At 45.7% G+C, this 24,696-nt stretch overlaps 1 protein-coding gene across 1 annotated transcript in view; it reads left to right on the top strand.

Annotated features, from left to right (window-relative positions):
• Positions 1-24,696, top strand: part of unc93a (unc-93 homolog A) — a 225,391-nt gene that overhangs the window by 79,350 nt on the left and 121,345 nt on the right. The window contains exon 4 of the mRNA XM_085982017.1: positions 4,106-4,240. Within this exon, the coding sequence (XP_085838143.1) occupies positions 4,106-4,240 (135 nt within the window). The remainder of the gene's footprint in view (positions 1-4,105; positions 4,241-24,696) is intronic.

A 24,696-nucleotide genomic window follows, 5' to 3' on the forward strand; every position in this document is an offset into this window, starting at 1 on the left:
ATGAATTCATCAACTTTGACCACGTGTGTGAAGTCATTAAACTTCTTCCTGCACTGAATCCAAGTCCTCATGGCAATACTGCTGGCATTGACCACTTTGGCTATTTGCTCCCAGTGCAGTCTTGTCTGATGCCTGGAAGGTCTCCTGGCCCCCTGTGGAAAGAGGACCTCCTGGACCAAGGTCTCCAGTGCTGCATCCGAGAACCTTAGAGCCCCTTGTCTGTTGAGCTCATTACTCAGACTTTCAGACATCTTCTTCATAAGATTTGCCTCCACAACCAGTTCCAGCACCTGTTGCAGACAGAAGACACCTCCCTTTTAAGAGGTGCAGACTGCCTGTAAGAAGTGGAGGCTAGCTTTAATTGGAGCTAAACTCGTATGATCTTGGGCCTCTTGCTGAGCGTTTAGCCACTTAGCAGTGTGTTCATCATTCAGCTGAATGCTACAATCATGTAAAGCACGAATTTTACGTACTGCCTGCAGTCCTCCAAACATGCGCAGGTTGCTATCACATCGTGACCCCTGCCCCCATTTTCAGTGGATACCAAATTTCTAGGCCCTAAGAAAGTCTTACTGCCATTATGTAGGGACTTGTTGAGACCACACCTGAAGTATTGATAACAGTTTTGGTCTCATTACCTAAGGAAGGATATACTTGCCGTAGAGGGAGTACAACGAAGATTCACTAGACTGATTCCTGGGACAAAGAGATTGAGTAGACTAGGCCTATATTCCCTAGAGTTTAGAAAAATTAATTAGAAGTGATCTCATTGAAACACATAAAATTCTTAAGGGGCTTGACAGGGTTGATGCTTGCTAGGGGAGCCTAGAACTAGGGGTCACAGGCTCAGAATAAGGGGTCGGCCATTTAGGACTGGCATGAGAAATTTCTTCACTGAAAGGGTTGTGAATCTTTGGAATCCTCTACCCCAGAAGGCCGTGGGTGCTCAGTCGTTAAGTATATTCAAGATAGAGAGCAATAGATTTTTGGATACTAACGGAATCAAGCCTTGACATTTCTCTTACTGCTTTTGAATTTACCCTTTCCTGACTCTTCCAACACCTCCACCCACTTCATTCGTTTAAAGCCCTATCTATCGCTTTAGTTATTAAATTTGTCAGGACACTGGTCCCAGCCTGGTTTAAGTGGAGCCGGTCCCAAAGGAACAGCTCCTTCTTTCCCCAGTAATGGTGTCTGTGCCCCATGAAGCGAAACCCCTGCCACCTACACCACTCTTTGAGCCACACATTTAACCTACTAACCTGTTTGTCCCTATACCAATTTGCGCGCGTGGCTCAGACAACAATCCAGGGATCATTACCTGTGAGGTTCTGCATTTTAATTTCGACCCTCCTCAAACTCTTTCAGTAGAACCTCATTCCTAGTTCTACCTATGTGGTTGGTTCCTACGTGGACCACGACAACTGGATCCTCCCCCTCCCACTCCAAGATCTTCTCCAGCCGTGAGGAGATATCCTTAACCCTGGTGCCAGGCAGGCAACACTGCCTTCAGAACTCCTGGTCACGGCTGCAGAGAATAGTATCTATCCCCCTGCTTATACTGTCCCCTACACTACAACTTTCCTTTTCACTCCCCCCACTTGAATGGCGTCCTGTACCATGGTGCCGTGGTCAGCTTGCTCATCCACCCTGTAGACTTTTCCCTCATCCACACAGGCATCAAGAACCTCATATCTGTTGGATAAAAGCAAAGGCGGAGGCTCCTCCAGCACTGCACCTGGGGTTCACTTATCTGCCTGAGTCGCAGTCACACCCTCCTGTTCCTGACCACTAACCAGACCTGAACCACTACCTAACCAAAGGGGTGTGACTGCCTCCAGGATCAAAGTGTCCAGGTAATTCTCCCCCTCCTTGATGCCCTGCAATGTCTGCACTTCAGACTCCAGCTCTACAACTCTGAGCTTAAGTTCCTCGAGATTCAGACACTTACTACAGATGTGGTCGTCCGGGATCGTGATGCTCTCCACATACTCCCACATGCTGCAGTTACGGCACACCACCTGCACTGCCATCCCTATATAACTTTGTTTTATTTATTTAATTAATGAATTAAAGTTTATGGGCTAGATTTTCAGTTGCTTGCGCCAGCAGTTAGCACCTTAAGAGAAGTGATTTTCGGGCGCTATGCGTGTAGCGCCCGGGCGCAGCACAGTTTGCGCCCTGCCCCAAATTAAGTTGCCCGTTAGCGCCGGCGCAAAGTTTAGCGGCCGCCCGGATGCGCGCGCAGAAAATGACGTCACATCCTCGTGCAACGCCCTTTGGCCGCCCTGAATCCAAACTTCAGTCGGACCGCCCCATTGTGCGGCTGGCGTCCAGAGCGTTTGTAAAATGGAACGCAACACACCCTGGGGAGCGCAAATTAAAGGGCACTCCTCCTGCACTATAAAAGGCAGTCTGCATGTGTTGTGTGGAAGGATCCAGTGTGTTGTTGTGAACGGTGTATTTATGTTCCACCACCACCTCCTCCTCCTCCTCCTCCTCCTCCTCCTCCTCCCCAGACGCTGCCTTTGAAAAAAACACATGCACCCTTCCCCTTTAAGAGCTCACTGGCACCAGAGTGTCTGCCGTGCGCTGCGCCCGAGCTCGGGTGTTGCGCTCTGCACCGCCGGCTTAGCGCCTAAAGATAGTAGTGGAACGCCTCTTTTAGCGCTCCACCAACCTCTTAGGGCGAAGCCACTGAATTTCCGGCAACAGGGCGCTACTTTGGGGCGGGCGCTAACTTCGGGCGGGCGCTAAGGTTAGCGCCCCAAAACTGTCTATACTGAAAATCTAGCCCTATGTATTTAATCAACTTAGCTTTTTTGTTTTTTAATGACTTACTTGATCTAGTTTAAGTATTAGGTAGCTCAAATTAAATATTTACCACAAACCACTACAAATATTGGGGGCAAAAAGCAGCCCCTTCTTCCCCCTCTGCACTGAATTCACATTCTCACCAAATTCCCAACTTTTACACTGCTTATGCTGCACTTCATTTCTGACCAACTCTGTATGACCACTCTCTGAGAGTAGGAGGTGCAGAGTGTGTGAGTAGGAGGAGAAGGCGGTGGAGTGAGGTGTGGTGCAGTGATTGTAGGAGAGTGAAGGGAAGCGGAGGGGAGTATTGTGAGTAGTGAGACTGCAGGTGTGAAGTGAGAGTAATTGAGGTGAGAGGTAAGATTCTTACCTTGACAATTCTGCTGAGCTCATTAAACTTTATTCTGCATTGCAGTCATGTCTTGGGAGCTAAGCTCTTTGGATTGACCTCTTTACCCACTTCTTCCCACTGGTGACAGAAGTGTTGGCTGGAGGGCTTTTTGCCCCCCTCTCGCCCCCCCCCCCGGGGAGGTAACAGAATCTCTCACTTCTTGTCCACCGCCTGGTCCAGGGCCTCCAAATTGGCATTAGAAAACATGGAAGTCCAATCCACAGGCCTTGTAGCCATTTGTATCCACAAGCATTCCCTTCTGTTTGAAGCCACAGTGCCTCCTCTTTCAGTGGTGCTGGCTACTTTTAAGTGATGTCATAGACACCCGATTTCCCACCACCCCTAACCCTAACCCTAACCCTAACCCTAAATGCAGCTAATAAGCAGTGTGCGCAGCACTGACTGCAAGCCTGACCCATTATAATGAACTCCCAGCACCAATTTAACATTTTTGGGCTCAATTGAATTTCTATGAATCTACTGATCTGTATTAACAGGGCTCTTGGGCTGTAGTTTTGGCTAAAGTTGCTAACAAGAGTTCTAATTAATGATATGATTTCACTGACAGAATGCAATTAAACCTATTAAAGACAGATTATAGGTGTTATCTCTTCTTTTCTGTGAAACGAAGACTCCAAAGAAATAAACACACCAAAAGTAACATTTACATCACAATATTAATTTAACTTAATTGACTAAATATAGATTGCAAACTGTGAATGCATATGTAATATATGTAGATTATAGTAATTCTGATAAGCATATTAAAATTACTGATACTCTCTGATCAACCTGTAAAGTAATGACTTAATTACAAAAGAAAGTTGGGGTCCTGTGACAGAATTTGAATTTGTGCTCTGTTAGCTAGTACAGTAAAACACATTCTTTGGCTTGCAGCTGACATCACTGAAGAGCGTTTATCATACTGTGGGCCCATGCATTGCCCACAATATGATGACAAGATCACTAGCAATACAACATCTGTCAAGCCTTCTAATGCCACAATCTACACCCTCGCAGGGGTTTATACCGGTAAGTAACAATTATTTGCAGCAAATCTAACAATGTAAATGTCATGATTCTGCTTAGTTTGGTTCATGCCATGTGTTTTTTAGTTGTACTCGTTCTTGCCCTATTATTAGGGAGAGCTCCTATAGGCTGTGACATGAAAATCACATTGCTTTCCTCTACTGTGGGCTGAAACCTCAGCCATTTCTAACCAAAATAATATGGCGGAGGCAAAGGAAAGTAGCAGTCATTAACATTTGCTTCCGGAGGCATGTACATTACTTTGTTTATATTATCACACTGCCTTTGAAAAGAGAGCTGCCTTTGGAGGTATCTCAGTATTATAAATGGGGAACAAAGTATTGTCCACTGGTAACATAGTACAGTTATAAGTTTGTTTGGATCCCACTTGCTGCTAACTGCAATGCACATTCTATTGTCCTCTTACTTTTAATACTCATTTTCATTTCATTCACATGACGGAGTTAAGAGAAAGTAAAACAATGCATTGGTACAAAATTTTAGATTTAATGCATTCTGCACAGAATAGTGAACCCCTTTTATTTCTTGGAATGGACAGGACATTTATTTTTGCACTTTGATTGCTGAAATGGAATGATTATAGCAATCATGTTCTAGATTTATGAAATGTGCTGGTGCTGCCCCTGTTTTTCAGGCGCAAAATGGATGCCTAAGCATCCAATAAGATGGGCAGGGCATGCACACTCATTACCAACCAGCAGTGCATCCCAACCATATTAGTAAAGGCAGAGCAAGAGGCCTCCAGGGCCCACGCCTGAAACAGGCCCCATATTTGCATATGCAAAGGGCCTAATAGCTGTTTTAGATACCTTTACAAAATTGGACTGCCCTGAATGCTGGCACTAGGTTGGCTGTGTTTAGTGAAACATGGTTTACATGTGGCCTTAAAGGGAACGCTGAAGGCCACCACCAAAAAGGTAGGTTTTGTAAAATATACTTACATGAGTGTCAAGCCACAAGGTGCAGGAGTGCTCCTCCTGGCTCCACTGCAATGCCAAAACAGTTGCCGGCCCCTGCACAGTCCCTTCTCGATCACCCTCTCCCATTTGCCCCTCCCTTCCGATCGCTTAATCCCTCTCCAGATTACTCTTTCTCTCCCGATCACCCATTTACCCACCCGATCATAACCCCTCTATCTCCCAGGACCTACCTGAGGGCTGCTGCATTGAAATTCTCTTCATGGTGGAGGTGCCTGAAGATGCCCAGAAGTTGTCTTCAGTTGTTGCTCTCATGTAAGTGAGGCCCAAGGCCCAATATTGGGTGTGCCTCAGGCTTACCCATCTCGGTGCAGGGATCGTTCCCTGCACCTAGCACGCGCAAGAATCAATTTCTCAGTCATGCAGTGTACAAAAATGCATGTCAAGCACCATATTTTGTTAATTTATGAAATCTGTTAAGATTTAAGAAGACACTTCGAATATCAAGCATATTGGATCCATATTAATCAATAAGAAAATATCTTTTGATATTTCTTTCTCAATGGGATGTAATAATAATAAAGAGATAGTTGTCCCTTTTTTGTGCACAGGTGTCGTTTTAGCACTCTAATTTAGTTCAGAACAATGGCTGTTCTATGGATATCTTTTCAGGCACTGATATCTAATTACTTACAATCAAGACTTTTAAAGAGTGATATACTAGTGACATGTTCAGCTGCCAAATATTTGACATGTCGTGGTTATAATTTTTCACTCAGCAGGAGGTACTGTCCCAAATCCTTATCTTTCCCTGACAGGTTGACTATCCAATGACCAGAGGGTGGCCCATGCAACAGGTCCCAGCGACCACATCAAAAATGTTAACAATTTTTTTTCCCAGACAGCTCAGTGGTTCCCTTCCTCCCACTGCAGTAGATCCTGAAGGCTTGCCACAGCAAGTCTTAGCCCCCCACCCTGGCACAACTGCTTGGCGGAGCTAGGAAGCCTGCCTCCCATATGCTAATGATCCCAGGACCAGAAATACAACAAATCGTGAATGATTAGTCAGGAGAGCCAACCAATAAAGTGAGACTATGATGAAGCTTAACTATAAAGTTGTCATTTGTGACTTTAAATAACTTCATTTATGTTTTTACTTGAAGGCATCAGTATTTTCTATAAGTCAAAGCTTGCAATATTTGCCCAGAGCTGACTCTGTGAGCTGAAGGCTGAAGATCGTGCAATCTGAGCATGTCCAGTATGTACTATTCCCCAGACTACATCAGTAACATTTAGTCAATTCAATTAATACAATGCATTGAAGGGATAATTACTAGTCCTAGCCCCTTTAGGGCTACCCCGGATCAGGCGTATTTCTCAGACGTTCACTTTCAACTAAAGTTTGCAGTAGCCGAATTCTAAAGACGCTTAATTGGGTCTAAAGGTCTGGACTATCTCTCCCTAAAGGAAAGGAACAACCTGAAAATGTTACTGTCCTCCAGATAGCACTTTTAATAGGCTTAGCTAGTCTGTAACGTTCCAGATATTATGAGGGTCCGGAAAACTCCCCCAGAATTCTGCAACTCTTCACCAAAGAGTATACAGAGATTGAGTTCACGAGTTTTTGATACAGAAGCCTTATGTGAGACTATTCTAAAAATATAGATTTATTAAAGAACCGACATGTTATTTACAGTTGGTGAGTCAATCGCAACATTAACAGTTCCAAAAAGAGAAAGCTTACAATCTTATTATCAGAGAACCTTACTTTCAAATCTTAACTTCGCTACAGCTTTACAGTTCTCAAAGTCTACAGGATATCCATCAAAATCAAATACCTTTGATCCCCGAGGTACAAAGAGTGATAGACTACAGAGCTGCCTCTGAAGCCGAGAATCACTTTGCCTGATTAAAGCGAGTCTACTATCCCATTTGAGAGTTCAATATTTATACCCTTTTCCAGTGGTATTTCCTTTAAGGTTTTCTGCTGATGCAAGCTAATTATCTCCAGTTATTTTCTGCTGACCACTGCAATTCTTACTGCCATTTCAGGCAGACTCATGTCTCATCTCTAAGTGTTCTAAGTTTACCATATAAAAAACGGTGTGTCGACAGGTGTTCCTTACTTTATGTGCTTCTTTACGAAGTGTAAATTAGAACACCTTATCCATGGTGAACCATTGTTTCATTCCAAAAAATTCAGCCTGTCAGAGCCCTTAACCTCTGTTTCAATAAGGTTATTTATTCAGGGTCAACAACTACCTTATCTCAACAGCCAGAATGCTTTCATAGCTATTTCATAGTTAGGTTTCTAGATTTCCAAACCCAGTTTGTCATGTTTTAATAAGGCCAAAATTCTTTCATAAGATAGTGGCCTAGAAATTCACTTGGGCGCGGGCAGCTCGCTCGCGCCCAAAAGTTAGCGCTGGGCAGGGAGGCATTAGCGCACGCCGTATATTCGTCTTCTGCGCCCCAATTTGGAAGCGGGCGCTATACCAGGGTGTGCCCGCCTCCGTTTGGGGCGCTGCAACTGAATATCGGCGCGCTAGTTGCCGCAGCGCCACCCGATGCGGTGCGGCAGGCTGCGGTACTGCAGGCCTCCTCCTTCTCTTAAGGGGGAGGTGCCTGCAACGGCCGGAGCCCCGATCGCGAGTGCCGGCAAAAGAGCCCGGCACAACGGAGAAGTGCCGGGCGCCACGGAAACCAGCCGGCAATGCCGCGGAGGGGGGTGGAGGAGGCCGGGGAAGGAGGTGCGGGCAGGCGGCCGCTGAAAAAGCGGCCAGCCGCACCTTCCGCTTTAAAGCGCCCCACTATGGCAGCAGGACGGCCCCGTTTTCTGGTCGCTGTTTGCGCCCGCTTCGGAGGAGGCGGCCGCAAATAAATATGGGGATCGGCGCGGTTTCGGGGCGTTACGGGCCACCGCGCACACCGATGACATCATCGGTCCCGGCGCAGCGCTAACGGCTACCGCCGCCAATACCGCTGCACTCAATTTCCGCGCTACCACCCCGCCGGCGCAAAAGACCTCTTTAGGCGCTAAGTGGGCGCAAGGCCCACTGAATTTCTAGGCCAGTGTATTTTTCTGAATAGGCTATATGGCTTATTCCTTCACAGCATCTCTTCAGTATCTAACAGTATCATTTTGGTTATTTTCAAAAATTACTGGAAAAGCTAGTGGACAATTTTCTAAACTTTTATTTAGGTAATGTTTATATTGTATGTTTGCCTTTGAGAAAAAAGAGAAGCTGTGAGCCTGTGTGTGTATGAGAAAGAGGGAGAAACATAGGATTACATAGGATCTACGCCTCAGAAACAGGCCATTCTGCCCAACCAATGCATGCTGGCATTTATGCTCCACTCGAGCCTCCTCCCGTCGTTCCTCATCTAAATCTATCAGCATAACCCTCTATTCCCTTCTCCCTCATATGCTTGTCTAGCCTCTCCTTAAATGCGTCTATACTATTCACGTCAACCACTCCCTGTGGTAGCGAGTTCCACATTCTCAACACTCTTTAGGTAAAGAAGTTTCTGCTGAATTCCCTATTGGATTTCTTGGTGACTATCTTATATTGATGGCCTCTAGTTATGCTCTTCCCCACAAGTGGAAACATTGGGGGTGATTTTCCCAGCTCCGAGGAGACGGGTTTGGAGGCGGGACAGTTGGCAAAATCGCACAAAGTGAGGGCGGGTTTGGAACCCGCCTCCGTGCAATTTTGCCGGAGGCGAGTTTCATGGGTGCGATTCTGTCCCGCCTCCATCAGTCGGGAAAGGTAGTTAAGACCCTTAAATAGTCGTTAAGGGCCTCTATAATCCTATTTTGACAGGCCTTTGTTATTTTGCCACATTTTGTGCATGGTGCACGACCCTCCTAAACCACGCCAGCTAATCCTGGCGGGTTGACAAGTGGGTGACCTCCTCAGCTCCACCATTAAAACGGAGCTTTCATCAGGGAGCAGATGCAGGTCTTTCAACACTTTTAGCAGGCCTACCAAAGTTAGAGGTTCTGCAACTTCTATCTCTCAACTGTGGGACCTCCTTGGAAGACCATATCCCCGCTTGGACTGAGCACTTCCCCAATGGAGGTATCTGCCAGCAGCATGGGAACCATTTATTTCCTTTCACCATGGACCACAGATTCAGATGAGGAGCAGCCATGGCAGCAGCAGAACCAGGCAGCTCAGCAGCAACAGCAGCAGGAGCGCCAACCTCCTGCTCATCCACCTGATGCTGCACAGGGCAGAAGGCACCAGCGCATGGAAGCACATCGCTGCAGGAGATACCCCCTCTCAGGGTTTACAGACATAGGATGAACTACCTCAACATGACTGAGCTGCAGTGCCAAAGGAGGCTGAGACTTTCGTGAGAGGTTGTCGGAGACATCTGCGCACTGCTGCAACAAGACCTGGTGCCCAGAGGAACGGGTGGACACCCCTTACCAATGGCTGTCAAAGTCACTACCGCACTCAAACTTTTTTGCCTCAGGCTCCTTCCAGGGATCATCAGCAGACATCAGTGGCATCTCCCAGTTGGCCGCTCACAGTTGCACCACGCAGGTTACCGATGCCCTTTTTGCAAAGGCGCACAATTACATCCACTACTCAAGGGATGAAGCAAGTATAACCACGCGTTCAGTTGGCTTTGCAAATATGGCAGGCTTACCAATGGTGCAGGGCGTCATAGACTGCACACATGTGGCCCTTAGGGCACCCCAGCACAACCCAGCTATCTTTGTCAACCACAAGGGCTTCCACTCCCTCAACATACATCTGGTGTGTAACCACAAGAAGGAGATTTTGCATGTTAGCGCCAAGTTCTGTGTTAGTTGCCATGACTCATTCATTCTGCGGAACTCTAGTGTTCCTCTGCTCTTCAATCTGCCAAACCAACTTAACGGATGGCTTCTTGGTGACAAGGGCTACCCCCTGAAGTGGCTAATGATGCCGATCAGGAGGCTAGCTAACAAGGCTGAGGAGCGCTACAACGCCAGCCACATTTCGACCAGGTCCATCATCACGCAAACCATTGGCTTGCTGAAGATGCGATTCCGATGCCTTGACAGATCAGTTGGAGCCCTGCAGTATTCAGCAGCCAGGGTCTCCAGAATGGTCATGGTCTGCTGTGCACTGCACAACATGGCACAGCGTCGTGTCTTGCAGCTTCCTGATGAGCAAGTGGCTCAGTTCATAGCCTCCTCAGATGACGAGCAGGAGGAGGAGGAGGACTGAGCGGCGGCGTATCTACCAGCAGCAGCGGCAGCACGCGAGCACATGATTGTTCATCCTTTCCTGATATGTATACCTTCACATTTCTGGTATCATCCTTGTAAATCTAAACTGCACCCTCTCCAATGCCTCCATATCCATTTTATAATATGGCGACTAGAACTGTATGCAGTACTCTAAGTGTGGTCTAATCAAGGTTCGATACAGGTTGAGCATAACTTCCTTACTTTTCAATTCTATCCCTCTAGAAATAAGCCCTAGTGCTTGGTTTGCTTTTTTTTACGGCCTTGCTAAGCTGTGTCGCAACTTTTAGTGATTTGTGTATTTGTACTCTGAGATCCCTTTGTTCCTCTACCCCACCTAGACTCGCACCCTCCAAGTGATAAGAGACCTCCCTATTCTTCCTACCAAAGTGTAATAACTCACATTTATCTGTGTTGAACTTCATTTGCTAATTATATGCCGATTCTGTAAGTTTATTAATGTCCTCCTGTAATTTGTTGTAGTCCTCCTCAGTATTGACTATCCCCCCCAATTTGGTGTCATCTGCAAATTTAGAAATTGTGTTTTTGATTCCAAAGTCTAAATCGTTAATGTAAACAAAAGTGGTCCCAGCACTGATCCTTGTGGAACTCCACTACCCACCTTCTGCCACTCTGAATAGTTACCTTTTACCCCTACTCTCTGCTTTCTGTCTTGCATTTGCTACTTGTCCCCTGACTCCGCATTCTCTGACCTTCTTCATCAGTCTATTATGTGGTACCTTATCGAAGGCCTTTTGAAAATCTAGATAAATTACATCTACTGCATTACCATTGTCTATTTTCTCTGTTACCTCTTCAAAAAATTCAATGAGGTTGGTCAAGCAAGACTCTCCCTTTTGAAATCCATGCTGACTATTACTTATTATATTTTTGGTTTCTAGATGTTCTTCCATTCTCTCCTTTAGTAGTGATTCCATTATTATTCCTACCACCGATGTTAAGCTAACTGGTCTATAATTCACTGGACATGTTCTATCCCCTTCTTGAATATACGTATTATGTTGGTTATCCGCCAGTCCTCTGGCACTACACCTTTTTCAAACGAATTATTCAATATATGTAGTAATGCCTCTGCTATCTCTTCCCTAGGTTCTTTAAAAATGCATACACACGATCCATCCGGAGGTTTTATCCTCTTTGAGTTTGATTAGTTTATTTAATATACCACTCTTTTTATTTTAAAAGCATTTATCTCATTACTAATCTCATCATCCAATGTCATGTCCACCTGTTCTATCCCCCTGGTAAATACTGAAGCAAAATAATTATTTAATATTTCTGCCATCTCTCTATCATTACCTGTGGTATTGTCCTGTCTATCCCTTAATGGCCCTATTCCCATCCCAACCTTCCTTTTTTTATTGATGTGCCTGTAAAATATTTTACTATTTTGTTTTATGTTCCTTGATAATTTAATTTCATAGTTCCTCTTTGCCTTCCTAATTGTTTTTTTGACTTCTCTCCTAATCTCTTTCGTATTTTCCCTTATCATGCTCTCCCCTGCTGTCCATGCATTTAATGTATGCCTCTTTCCTTACCATCAATTGTTCCCTTATGGCTTTATTCATCCATATTGTAGGACACACTTCCCTCTTTCTTGCAGGAGAAGGTGGTGCATGACAGCAGCCAGCAGGAACGAACTGGAGGAGGACAAGCATGCCTGCATGTTTTAACCCCCATGGAGGAGACGGTACTGGCCATCATGGGAAGGGGCATCGCTGAGGCCGTGGCCACCGGTGGATCTGAAGCAATTAATGATGAGGGTATCTGCATACCTAATCTTCTTTCATTCCACATCCCCCTCATCACTCAATCTTTTCTGACTCACAAGCTGCAGATAGTATAAGCACCTAAGAACTGGAGCTCTTCCCAGTCAGTGGAGGAAGAGGAAGGAGACAGTGAAGATGAAGAGACACCGTCAATTGATCTTACACTTACAGCCACCAATTCAGATACTGTGCATATTTTAGAGGCTAGGATAGAGGAGCGAATCCATGTGGTGAGACACCTGGCACAAGTGCGCAGGAGCCAGGACGGGGGAACAGGATAGTGCAGGTGCCAGCTCACTGAACAGCGAGGTCGCACACTAGTTCTGCTGCAGAGGAGTCAGATGAGGACTTTGATGGACCAGGCTACAGAAGAAGGCTAATGGATGTATAATCAAATGCTTGGTGCACTGGAAAGCCTGCCAGAAAGCCTTCACTCAATGTCAAGGAGCATGGAGGAGTCCAGCACCAACTTGGCACAGAGCTTGACGCCCATCCTTTCCAACATGGAATGGGTGGTCACCTCCATCAGCGCACCTATGGAACCCACTACAATGCCACGTCTAGTGGCCAATGTCACATTCCATTGCAGCACAAGCAGCTTCCATCAAAGGTCTGAGTTCTGCAATGGAAGCTCAGACTGCTGCCATCACGGTACTGTTCATAGGAGCTTCCAGGGCCCCACAGCAGTCCATCAATCTGTTCTAAAAGATCAGTAGGATTGCTGAGGCACTGCCCTGGGAGAGTGACAGTGGCTCCATGGAGCACAAACCTGCTGTCCTCTCTCAGGATGACAGCATTCGTGTTCTTACCTCTGCCACTCCACCAGTGCCCTTGCTGTTACCTGTCAGCCAGCCCAGACTGTTGCAGCCCATGCCAAGATGGTGCAGTCTGAAGCCGGGCCTTCTAGGCCCAGAACTGCTTGAGGTCACCCGTCAATTGGAGGTCAGCAGCCTTCCACCACTCATGAAGCACGTTGTAGGAGCACTAGGAGAGGCAAAGGCACACGGAAGACAGGCACTAAGGGACTGCACAAGGGTGATTAGTTTATTTCTGTTTGCATTTTGTAATGATTGAATTGATAAATTTGGATTGGAATGTGCATTTTCTGGTGGTTTTTACTTTTGCGTTGTGGGACGATGTGATGGTCAGTGATAGAAGAAAGGTAAGGCATGTGGGACTGTTGGTGATTGGGGAGGTGTTGTTGAGTTTATTGGTATCGTTCATTAATTATTTCATCATGTAGAGCCCAGCAGAAAGGGGCTGTCTACCTTGTTTCTTCCTGTTCTGAGTTCTGCAGTGGAAGCTCAGACTGCTGCCATCACACTACTGTTCAAAAGGAGCTTCCAGGGCCCCACAGCAGTCCATCAATCTGTTCTAAAAGATCAGTAGGATTACTGAGGCACCACCCTGGAAGAGTGACAGTGGCTCCATGGAGCACAAACTTGCTTTCCTCTCTCAGGACGACAGCATTTGTGCTCCCAGCTATGCCACTCCACCAGTGCACATGCTGTTACCTGTCAGCCAGCCAGCCCAGACTGTTGCAGCCCATGCCTTCCTCTTCCTGTTCCTCCACTTCCTGTTGCACTTCCTCCTCCTCCACTTCCTCCTCCTCATACTCCTCCTTTTCCTCGTGCTCCTCAGCTGCTCGACTGATAGGTGGTGGCAAGGGCCAGGTTGTGCAGTATGCAGTATACTACCACAAATTTTGATACCTGTTCAGCTGAGTAGTGCAGGGCTCTCCAGAGCGGTCGAGGCAGCGGAAGCATTGCTTGAGGACGCTGATGGCGTGTTCCATAATATTCTTTGTGGCAGCAAAGCTCTCATTGTATGCCTGCTGTGCACATGTGCATGGGTTCCAAACCGGTGTCATGGGCCATGTCATGAGTGGATAACCCTTGTCGTCCAGTAGCCAGCCTTTTGACTTGCCATGGTGGTTCAAATACAGGTGGCACAGAGGACTGCCACAGAATGAAGGAATTGTGACTGCTGCCAGGATAATGGGCATTCACCTGCATTGAGGGAGTCGAATCATTTTCAGTTCATGAAAATGGCCAAGGCACACGCAAGACAATGTGTGTGCAGTCAATGGCACCCTGCACCATGGGGAAGCTTGCAATCTGTGCAAAGGAAGACACAAATAACCTCCCAGAGATGTCGGGGAACATAGGGTCTGATGAAAGGGAGGAACTAAAAGAAATCAGTATTTGTAGGGAAACGGTGTTAGGGAAATTGACGGGATTGAAGGCCGATAAATCCTCAGGGCCTAATAATCTACATCCTAGGGTACTTAAGGAAGTGGCCCTAGAAATAGTAGATGCATTGCTGATCATCTTCCAACTTTCGATAGAATCTGGAACAGTACCCATGGATTGGAGGGTAGCTATGTTACCCTACTATTCAAAAACGGTGGTAGAGAGAAAATCCTGACATCGGTAGTGGAGAAAATGCTAGAGTCCATTATAAAAGATGTAATAGCAGAGCACTTGGAAAGCAGTGACAGGATCGGACAAAGTCAACATGGATTTACAAAAGGTAAATCATGCTTAACTAATCTACTGGAATTTTTTGAGGATGTAACTGGTAAAATAGATAAGGGAGAACCAGTGGATGTGGTGTATTTGGACTTTCAAAAGGCTTTCGATAAGGTCCCGCATAAGAGATTAGCATGTAAAGTTAAGGCACATGGGTTTGGGGGCAAGGTATTGACTTGGATAGAGAACTGGTTGGCAGACAAAAAGCAAAGAGTTGGAATAAACGGGTCTTTCTCCGAGTGGCAGGCAGTGACTAGTGGGGTACCGCAGGGATCGGTGCTAGGACCCCAGCTATTCACAATATATATTAATAATCTAGATGAGGGAACTAGATGTAATATCTCCAAGTTTGCAGATGACACAAAGCTGGGTGGGTGTGTGTGTGCTGTGATGAGGATGCCGAGAAACTCCAGTATGATTTGGACAGGTTGGGTGATTGGGCAGAAGCATGGCAGATGCAATATAACATGGATAAATGCGAAATTATCCACTTTGGTGTCAAAAACAGCAAGGCAGATTATTATCTGAATGGCAATAGATTGGGAGAAGGGGAAGTGCAACGAGACCTGGGTGTCCTTGTGCACCAGTCGCTGAAGGTAAGCATGCAGGTGCAGCAGGCGGCTAAGAAGGCAAATGGTATGTTGGCCTTCGTAGCGAGAGGGTTTGAGTACAGGAACAAGGATGTCTGGCTGCAGTTGTACAGGGCCTTGGTGAGACCACATCTTGAGTATTGTGTGCAGTTTTGGTCGCCTTATCTGAGGAAGGATGTTCTTGCCATGGAGAGAGTGCAGCGAAGATTCACCAGGTTGATACCTGGGATGGCAGGAATGACGTATGAGGAGAGATTGTGTCGATTGGGCTTATACTTGTTGGAGCTTAGAAGAATGAGAGGGGATCTCATTGAAACTTACAAAATTCTGACAGGACTGGGCAGACTAGATCCAAGAAGGATGTTCCCGATGGTCGGGAAGTCCCGAACCAGGGGTCACAGTCTAAGGATAAGGGGTAAGCCATTTAGGACAGAGATGAGGAGGAATTTCTTCACCCAGGGACTGGTGAACCCGTGGAATTCTTTACCACAGAAGGCAGTAGAGGCCAATTCATTAAATATATTCAAGAAGGAGTTGGATATATTTCTTAAGGCTAAAGGGATCAAGGGATATGGGGAGAAAGCAGGGACAGGGTACTGAATTTGGATGATCAGCCATGATCTCATTGAATGACGGAGCAGGCTCGAAGGGCCGAATGGCCTACTCCTGCTCCTATCTTCTATGTTTCTATGTTTCAAACCATCATGTTTGCTCCGCCTGCTTGTCTCTGGCAAGAGGGAATGAGATGAAGCTGTCTCTCTGTATAGAGAGCCTCAGTGACTTCCCTTATGCAGCAGTGTACTGCAAACTGCGAGATGTTTATATCTCCATAAGCAGCCTGGAAGGAGCCGGACATATAAAAGTTAAGAGCCACAGTCACCTTGACAGCCACTGGCAATGCGGCCCTTGCCCTGCTTTGAGGTTGCAGTTGTGGCTGCAGCAGTTGGTAGATTTCAATCATGACCTTTTTAGTGAAGCGAAATTATCTCATGCATTGGTCCTCGCTGAAGTTGAGGTAAGAGAATTGCTCCCCAAAGTCTCTCGGCAGATATGGCCTCCTGCTGAGAGCCCTTCTCCCCCTCCTCCTCCTCCCTCTTCTAGCAGCTTGTCCTGGTCTGCGTGGTCTCTCTTCATTCACCCTGCCATGCTCAATTCCAAGGTGAAGGCCACCCATATCTAGGAGCAACTTTGTTCATTTGAAAACTTGCGTTGAAACAAGAAGTACTTCAGCACCAGCCAGATCACTCCCTGTAGACTATTGAAACTTTAGAGAAGTTTAGGAATGCTCCAGAAATGTGTACAATTGCACCAGCAATCAGAAGAACTAATCAGGCAACTAACCTGTACATAGTTCATGATCCCTTTAAGTAGCACTGGTGGGGTGTCCTTCATGCTGTTTAACATCGTATTCAACTGTGCGAGGTTAAGGCAGGGCGTAGACTGGAGCGTGGCATTTGAAAATGCTAGCGCTGGCATTGTACACTGTCATCACCTCACTGCTCTGCATGCTGCCGGTGGTTGTTAGGTGCGTGTGCGCAAACCCCTTTACCAAAATGGTGTCTGGCGCACTTCAAGTTGGAAGTGTCCGCGCAAATCTCGGACGCCATTTTTTAAGTGTTAGGAGGCCACATAGCACCTAAAACATGGGCACTACAGAGTTCAATTTTCCCCCCAATATCTCCAAGCAGTAGACATACAGAGAAATAAACACAATTACCCCATTTCTCCTCTGGGTTGAGACATAACCTTTATCGATCCTTTCAATTCTGACAAATTGGGAAGGAAAGCGCAAGATCTTTATAGGCTCTAGTCACACACACTGTCCTAGATGATTCATTATATCCTGATAGCAGATACTGTGAATGAGACCCCCAGAAATGAGGTAGTTCCTACAAAACAACAGATGTCAACTTGTTTACCATCTAAGCATGTAACTAATCACCTTAGCTCTATTGTCCCACTTTCTATCACAATCTTGGGCCCATTGTATTGGCCAAAAGAAGTCAACAGGCAGGAATCACACATCCTGCACTTTCAGCAGAAGCTAAACAGCATAGTCAGCTAAATTGTACACTGGCACATTAAACCCTAAAGCATCGTGGGAATCAACAACTTTAACCATTTCATTAATTTTAGGTATAGTACATATCCACAAGCTATTTATAAGTAAAAAGAAAGCAAAATCCTTAATCATGTAAGATTAAACCAAATCCTAATCCTATGTATACACAAATAGAGTATCTTATACTTCCTGTACCACAGAGACCTTCAGACATTAATGTTTATTACCAATTGAGCTTCACCGCCTTTTTATAATCGTATATTAAGTTTACTGCTGTCACAGTAGTCCAGAATTTCCCGAAGACTTGAGCCAAAAGGCATTTATTTTACACTGTAAAGATCCTAGGAACTTATGGTATTCACGCCACGCCATAATTTCCTGGAACATTTGTGCCACTCTGCCAATATCTTTGCCAAAACCATGCAAAATTGATTATCATAGCCCTGGCTCCTAGGCAGTTTAAAAAAAAATTCATTCACGGGTTATGGGCATCGCTGGCATGGCCAGCATTTATTGCCCATCCCTTATTGCCCTTGAGAAGGTGTTGGTGAGATGTATTCTTGAACCGCTGCAGCCCGTGTGGTAAAGGTACACCCACGGCGCTGTTTGGGAGGGAGTTCCAGGATTTTGACACAGTGACGAAGGAACAGCGATATATTTCTAAGTCAGGATGGTGTGTGACTTGGAGGGGAACTTGGAGGTGGTGGTGTTCCCATGTACCTACTGCCCTTGTCCTTCTAGGTGGTAGAGGTTTCGGAGGTGCTATCGAAGAAGCCTTGCCGATTTGCTGCAGTGGGTCTTATAGATGGTACACACTGCAGACACGATGCACTGGTGGTGGAGGCAATGAATATTTAAGGTGGTGGATGGGGTGAGAATCAAGCGGGCTGCTTTGTCCTGGATGGTGTCAAGCTTCTTGAGTGTTGTTGGAGCTGCACTCATCCAGGCAAGTGGAGAGTATTCAATCACACTCCTTACTTGTGCCTTGTAGATGGTGGAAAGGCTTTGGGGACTCAGGAGGTGAGATATTCGCTGAAGAATACCTAGCCTCTGACCTGCTATTGTTGCCATAGTATTTATGTGGCTGGTGCAATTAAGTTTCTGGTCAATGGTGACCCCCAGGATGTTGATGGTGGGGGATTCGGTGATGGTCATGCCGTTGAATGTCAAGGGGCGGTGGTTAAGATTCTCGCTTGTTGGAGATAGTCATTGCCTGGCACTTCTGTGGCATGAATGTTACCTGCCACTTATCAGCCCAAGCCTGAACATCGTCTAGATCATGTTGCATGCGGGCACCGATCAAACCCGCGACCTCTTCCAACTAGAAGGACAAGGACAGCAGGCGCATGGGAACACCACCAAGTTCTCCTCCAAGTCACACACCATCTTGACTTAGAAGTATATCACCGATTCTTCATCGTCGCTGGGTCAAAATCCTGAAACTCCCTACCTAACAGCTCTGTGGGAGTAACTTCACTACATGTGCAGTGGTTCAAGAAGGCGGATCACCAACATCTTCTCGAGGGCAATTAGGGATGGGCAATAAATGCTGGCCTTGCCAGCGATGCCCACATTCCATAAATGAATTTTTAAAAAGGCCATCTATGGGTTGAACTGTAGAACAAAAAAGGGGAAATTACACTGTTGGTACTATAGACCCCCAAATAGTCAACGGGAGATAGAAGAGCAAATATGTAGGCAAATTTCTGAGAAGTGTAAAAACAACAGGGCAGTAATAATAGGGCATTTCAACTACCCTAATATTAACAGGGATAGAATTAGTGTTAAAGATATAGAGGGTGCAGAATTCTTAAAATGCATTCAGGAGAACTTTTTTATCCAGTACGTAGCAAGCCCAACAAGAGAGGCGACGGTTCTTGACTTAGTTTTCGGCAATGAAGCTGGGCAAGTGAAAGGGATATCAGTGGGAGAGTATTTTGGTGGTAGTGATCATAATTCAGTTAGATTTAGCATAGTTATGGAAAAAGACAAAGATAGACTAGGAGTAAAAGTTCTCAATTGGGGAAAGGCCAATTTTACTAAGCTGAGATGTGTTTTAGAAAACGTGGACTGGAAGCAGCTACTTGAAGGTAAATCAGTGTCAGAGCAGTGGGAGGCATTCAAGGAGGCGATAGTGAGGGTTCAGAGCAAATATGTTCCCACAAAGAAAAATGGTGGGACTCCCAAATCTAGAATTCCTTGGATATCAAAGGTCATACAGAGTAGGATAAGGCAAAAAAGGGAAGCTTATGTCAGATACTGAGAGCTAAATACTGTAGAAAGCCGAGAGGAGTATAGAAAGTGCAGGGGTGAAATAAAAAAAAAGAGGAAAGCAAAGAGGACATGAAAAAATATTGGCAAGTAAAATCAAGGAAAACCGAAAGATGTTTTATAAATACATAAAGAGCTGCAGAAATCAGCTGGCTGTTGGATTGGCGGATGCAATAGCCAGTCTGTGATCTCTACAATGGAGATGTCGGGGACTCTGGCTCCACAGTGGCTGAAGGCTATACGTAGAAACAAAGGTAAGTTAACATTTTCTAACACTTTACACTCACCTCACATACTTACCACTCCACACTTGCACCCATCACTCACCTCTACATTGCACTTTCAGACCCCTCTGACTCCTGCAGACCTCCTATTCACCTCCTACACCCTGGCAGGGTTCCCCCAAGTCAGGAAGCCCACACTTCAGGACGAAAAATGGGGCTATCCTATTTTCTGCCTGTTGACTACCTGTTAACAGGCAGTTAATAGGCTTTAATCCCTTCCCGCCTCCAAGGGGACGGGAGCCGGGGCAGGACGCTTCCCACCTCCTGGTAAGAGGGCATGGAGGCGGGTTGGGCATGGGTTTGCCACCCGCCCCCAAATTCTGCAACTTTCCCGGCAGTCCCGCCTCCATACCCACCTCCTCGGGGCTGAGAAAATCCAGCCCTTTGTGTCTGTCTTCACAAAAGAGAGGGATGATGCAGACATTGTAATTAAGGAGGATGAGTGTGAAATATTATATGAGATAAACATAGTGAGAGAGGACGTATTAAGGGGTTTAGCACCTTTGAAAGTAGATAAATCTCCAGGCCCAGATGAAATGTATCCCGGGCTGTTAAGAGAAGCAAGGGAGGAAATAGTGGTGGCTTTGACCATCATTTTTCAATCCTCTCTGACTACAGGTGTGGTGCCGGTGGACTGGAGGGCTGCTAACATTGTACCGTTGTTCAAAAAGGGAGAAAGGGATAGACCAAGTAATTACAGGCCAGTCAGCCTAATCTTGGTGGTGGGCAAATTGTTGGAAAAAATTCTGAGGGGTAGTATTAATCATCATTTAGAAAGGCACAGATTAATCAAGGAAAGTCAGCATAGATTTGTTAAGAGAAGGTCGTGTCTGACTAACTTGATTGAAATTTTTTAGGAGCTAACAAGGAGGGTTGATGAGGGTAGTGCGTTTGATGTAATCTACATGGATTTTAGCAAGGCTTTTGACAAGGTCCCACATGGCAGACTGGTCAGAAAAGTAAAAGTCCACGGGACCCAAGGGAAAGTGACAAGTTGGATCCAAAATTGGCTCAGTGGCAGGAAGCAAAGGGTAATGGTCGACGGATGTTTTTGTGACTCGAAAGCTGTTTCTAGTGGGTTTCCACAGGGCTCAGTACTAGGTCCCTTGCTTTTTGTAGTATACATCAATAATTTACACTTCAATGTAGGGGGCATGATTAAGAAGTTTGCAGATGATACAAAAATTGGCCATGTGGTTGATAGCAAGGAAAAAAGCTGTAGACTGCAGGAAGATATCAATGGACTGGTCAGGTGGGCTGAAAAGTGGCAAATGGAATTCAATCCGGGGAAGTTTAAGGTAATGCATTTGGGGAGGGTTAACAAGGCAAGGGAATGCACAATAAAAGGTAGGATATTGAGAAGTGTAGAGGAACAGAGGGACCTTGGAGTGCATGTCTACAGATCCCTGAAGGTAGCAGGACAGGTAGATAAGGTGGTAAAGAAGGCCTATGGGATACTTTCCTTTATTAGCCAAGGCATAGAATATAAGATGTTGCACCAGGATGTAACATTAGAAAGAAGAAACAAGGTGCACCAAGGATTGGGAGAGACAGATAGCACTAGAGTAAGAAATAGCATGCAATTAAGTGGGGTCAGACTAACAGAGAATACAAAAAGGTCTAAGATAGTTTTACAGTGCATGTGTGTGAATGCACAAAGTGTGGTAAATGAGGTTGGTGAGCTGCAGGTGTAAATAGACACATGGGACTATGATGTCATAGCGATAACGGAGACCTGGTTCAAAAAAGGGCAGGATTGGGTACTAAATATTCCTGGATATTAGGTATTCAGGAAAGACTGGGAAGGAAAGAAAGGAGGTGGGGTGGCAATATTGAGTAAGGAGAATATTACAATGCTGGAGAGAGTGGATGCCCTGGAGTGGTCAAGGACAGAATCTATTTGGTTAGAGTTGATATAGTAATCTGGGATGTTATGATTAAGGTTATCCACCAGGTGGTGCTGTAGCTAGTGCTGCCACTAGTTAAAGTCAGGGCGTTGCTTCCTGTCAAGGTCAGCAAAGGTGGAATGCCAGGATGCAGGATGCAGGCCTGTATGTTTGCTACGCAGTTGTTAATAAAGTATACAGACTAATTCTAATATCTCGCCTCTTCGAGTTCTTGTTTCACTACATGGATTTATCACATTTGGTGACGAGGTAAAAAGGACACAGAATAAAGAAGAGAAGTCTGCCGGGACTTTTAAAGAACAAACTCACGAGCTGAAGTTAGCTGCAAATTGGACGGAAGCATGGCTGCCACGGTAGGAACGGTCTCCGCTTTTGATATTCGAGCACAAACCTGGGAGGAATACTGTGAAGTGTTGGGTTATTTCTTCGAAGCAAATGAAATAAATGATGCCGGAAAAAGGAAAGCCATTCTGCTTAGTTCGGTGGGAAGCCAAACCTACAGTTTGATGAGGAATCTGCTCAGTCCTGAAAAGCCTGGAGACAAATCAATTGTTGACTTAGTGGCCTTGCTCAAAGAACATTTCAACCCCAAGCCTAGTGAGATTGTACAGCGGTTCAAGTTTAATTCAAGGAACAGAAAAGAGGAAGAGAGTGTAATGGACTATGTAGCGGTGTTGCGTAAATGGCACAAGATTGCAATTATGGGAACAACCTGAAGGAAATGCTGAGAGATAGGCTAGTTTGCGGATTAATGGACGACCGAATGCAGCGTAGATTATTATCCGAGACTGGGCTTACTTATGAAAAAGCTTTGGAACTTGCTCAAGCCATAGAGACAGCGAACCGAGATATAAAAGAAATACAGGGTTCAGACAGGCCTAATGCTAAGCAAGTTGCAGGTCAGGTTATTGTACACAAGTTAAACATGCATCAGAAACCACAACGTGAGCATGTGAAGGCATGTTATAAATGCAAGGGCGATCACCTGGCGAGTGAATGCCGGTTTCTGGAGGAAAAGTGCCACAAGTGTGGGAAACAAGGACACATTAAACGAGCATGCAGGGCAAAATCACCTGTGGAGGAATCCAAACCAAAAGGGGGAGGAAAGCAAACCCAAGCAAGAGAAGTGAAAAAACATAGAGCACACCACATCAGCGGGGGAGCTGAGGAAGAAGAGGACATGTTCATAATGTATAGCATGTTAGAGAACATTCCAAAAGTGGCTCCTATCACATTGCAACTGACAGTAAATGACTCTAAGGCGAACTTTGAAGTCGATACAGGGTGCGGGGTAACCATAATGAACAAGGCAGAGTACTCAAAATTGTGGAACCGTGCAAAAGTTCCAGAGTTAAAATCTTGCTCTCTGCATCTTAAAACATATACAGGTGAACAAGTAGCGACATTAGGTGCAGCTAATGTGACTGTGCGGCTCAGGGACACAGTGGAACAGCTACCTGTAGTTATAGTATCGGGTACCGGACCAAACCTGTTAGGTCGGGGCTGGATAAAAGAACATAAATTAGACTGGGGAGCAGTAAATCAAATAGATGAGGGCAAACAGTTGACTTTGCAAGAAGTGTTGAGTGAACATGAGAAGGTGTTCAAGGAGGAACTTGGCACATTTAATGGCCCCCCAGCTAAGATTTATGGAGACAAGGAGGCACCGCCAAGGTTTTTTAAACAACGACCTGTGCCTTATGCCATGAAACCAAAGGTAGAGGGTGAGCTTGACCGTCTATTGAGAGAGAACATACTGGAGCCAGTGAAATGTTCAGAATGGGCAGCTCCCATTGTACCTGTTCTAAAACCGGACAATTCGGTAAGACTCTGTGGAGATTATAAATTGACGGTCAGTCGGGTGACCAAATTAGAGCAGTATCCTATTCCCAAAACAGAGGATCTCTTTGCAAATCTGGCTGGAGGAAGGAAATTCACAAAGTTGGATATGAGTCATACATACTTGCAGATTACACTGGATGACGAATCAAAGAAGTATGTCACCATAAATACACACAAGGGCTTGTTTACATATAACCGCTTACCGTTTGGTGTCTCATCTAGTCCAGCTATCTTCCAGAGGACAATTGAAGGTGTACTGCAAGGGATTCCGCATGTTTCCATCTATCTGGATGACATTCTGGTGACGGGAAGAACCGACCAGAAGCATCTGAGCACTCTGAGAGAGATACTACAGAGTTTGGAGAGGGCAGGGTTACGGCTCAAGAGGAGTAAGTGCACTTTCCTGGGGAATGAGGCAGTGTTCCTGGGACACAGAGTGGACACCACCGGGCTCCATCCAATCAAGGAGAAGGTACAAGCATTGCAGAACGCCCCTGCTCCTACCAATGTGGCTGAGTTAAAAGCTTACCTGGGACTGCTGAACTATTATAACAGGTTTTTACCAAACTTGTCAACAGTGTTAGCACCGCTTCACAAACTACTGCACAAGGAGACACAGTGGCAGTGGGGAGAGGAGCAGGGGGTTTCATTTGAACAGTCCAAGAAACTTATGCTGTCGTCGGATGCGCTGGTTCACTACAATGCAGAGAAAGACATCATTCTCTCTTGTGACGCTTCACCTTACGGGGTGGGGGCAGTTCTTTCACACTGCATGGAAGATGGAACTGAAAGACCAACAGGGTTTATGTCCCAAACTCTAACACCAGCGGAAAAAAACTATTCCCAGTTAGATAAAGAGGGGTTAGCAGTAATGTTTGGGTTACAGGGGTTCCACAAGTACATATATGGCAGGAAGTTCACCATATGCACTGATCATAAACCTCTTCTCTCTTTTCAATGAAATGAAAGCAGTTCCACAGATGGTGTCACCCCGGATCC

Source organism: Somniosus microcephalus, chromosome 3 (genome assembly GCF_052327205.1).
Source record: "Somniosus microcephalus isolate GS21.2 chromosome 3, FLI_Smic_1.0, whole genome shotgun sequence".
Classification (NCBI taxonomy): domain Eukaryota; kingdom Metazoa; phylum Chordata; class Chondrichthyes; order Squaliformes; family Somniosidae; genus Somniosus; species Somniosus microcephalus.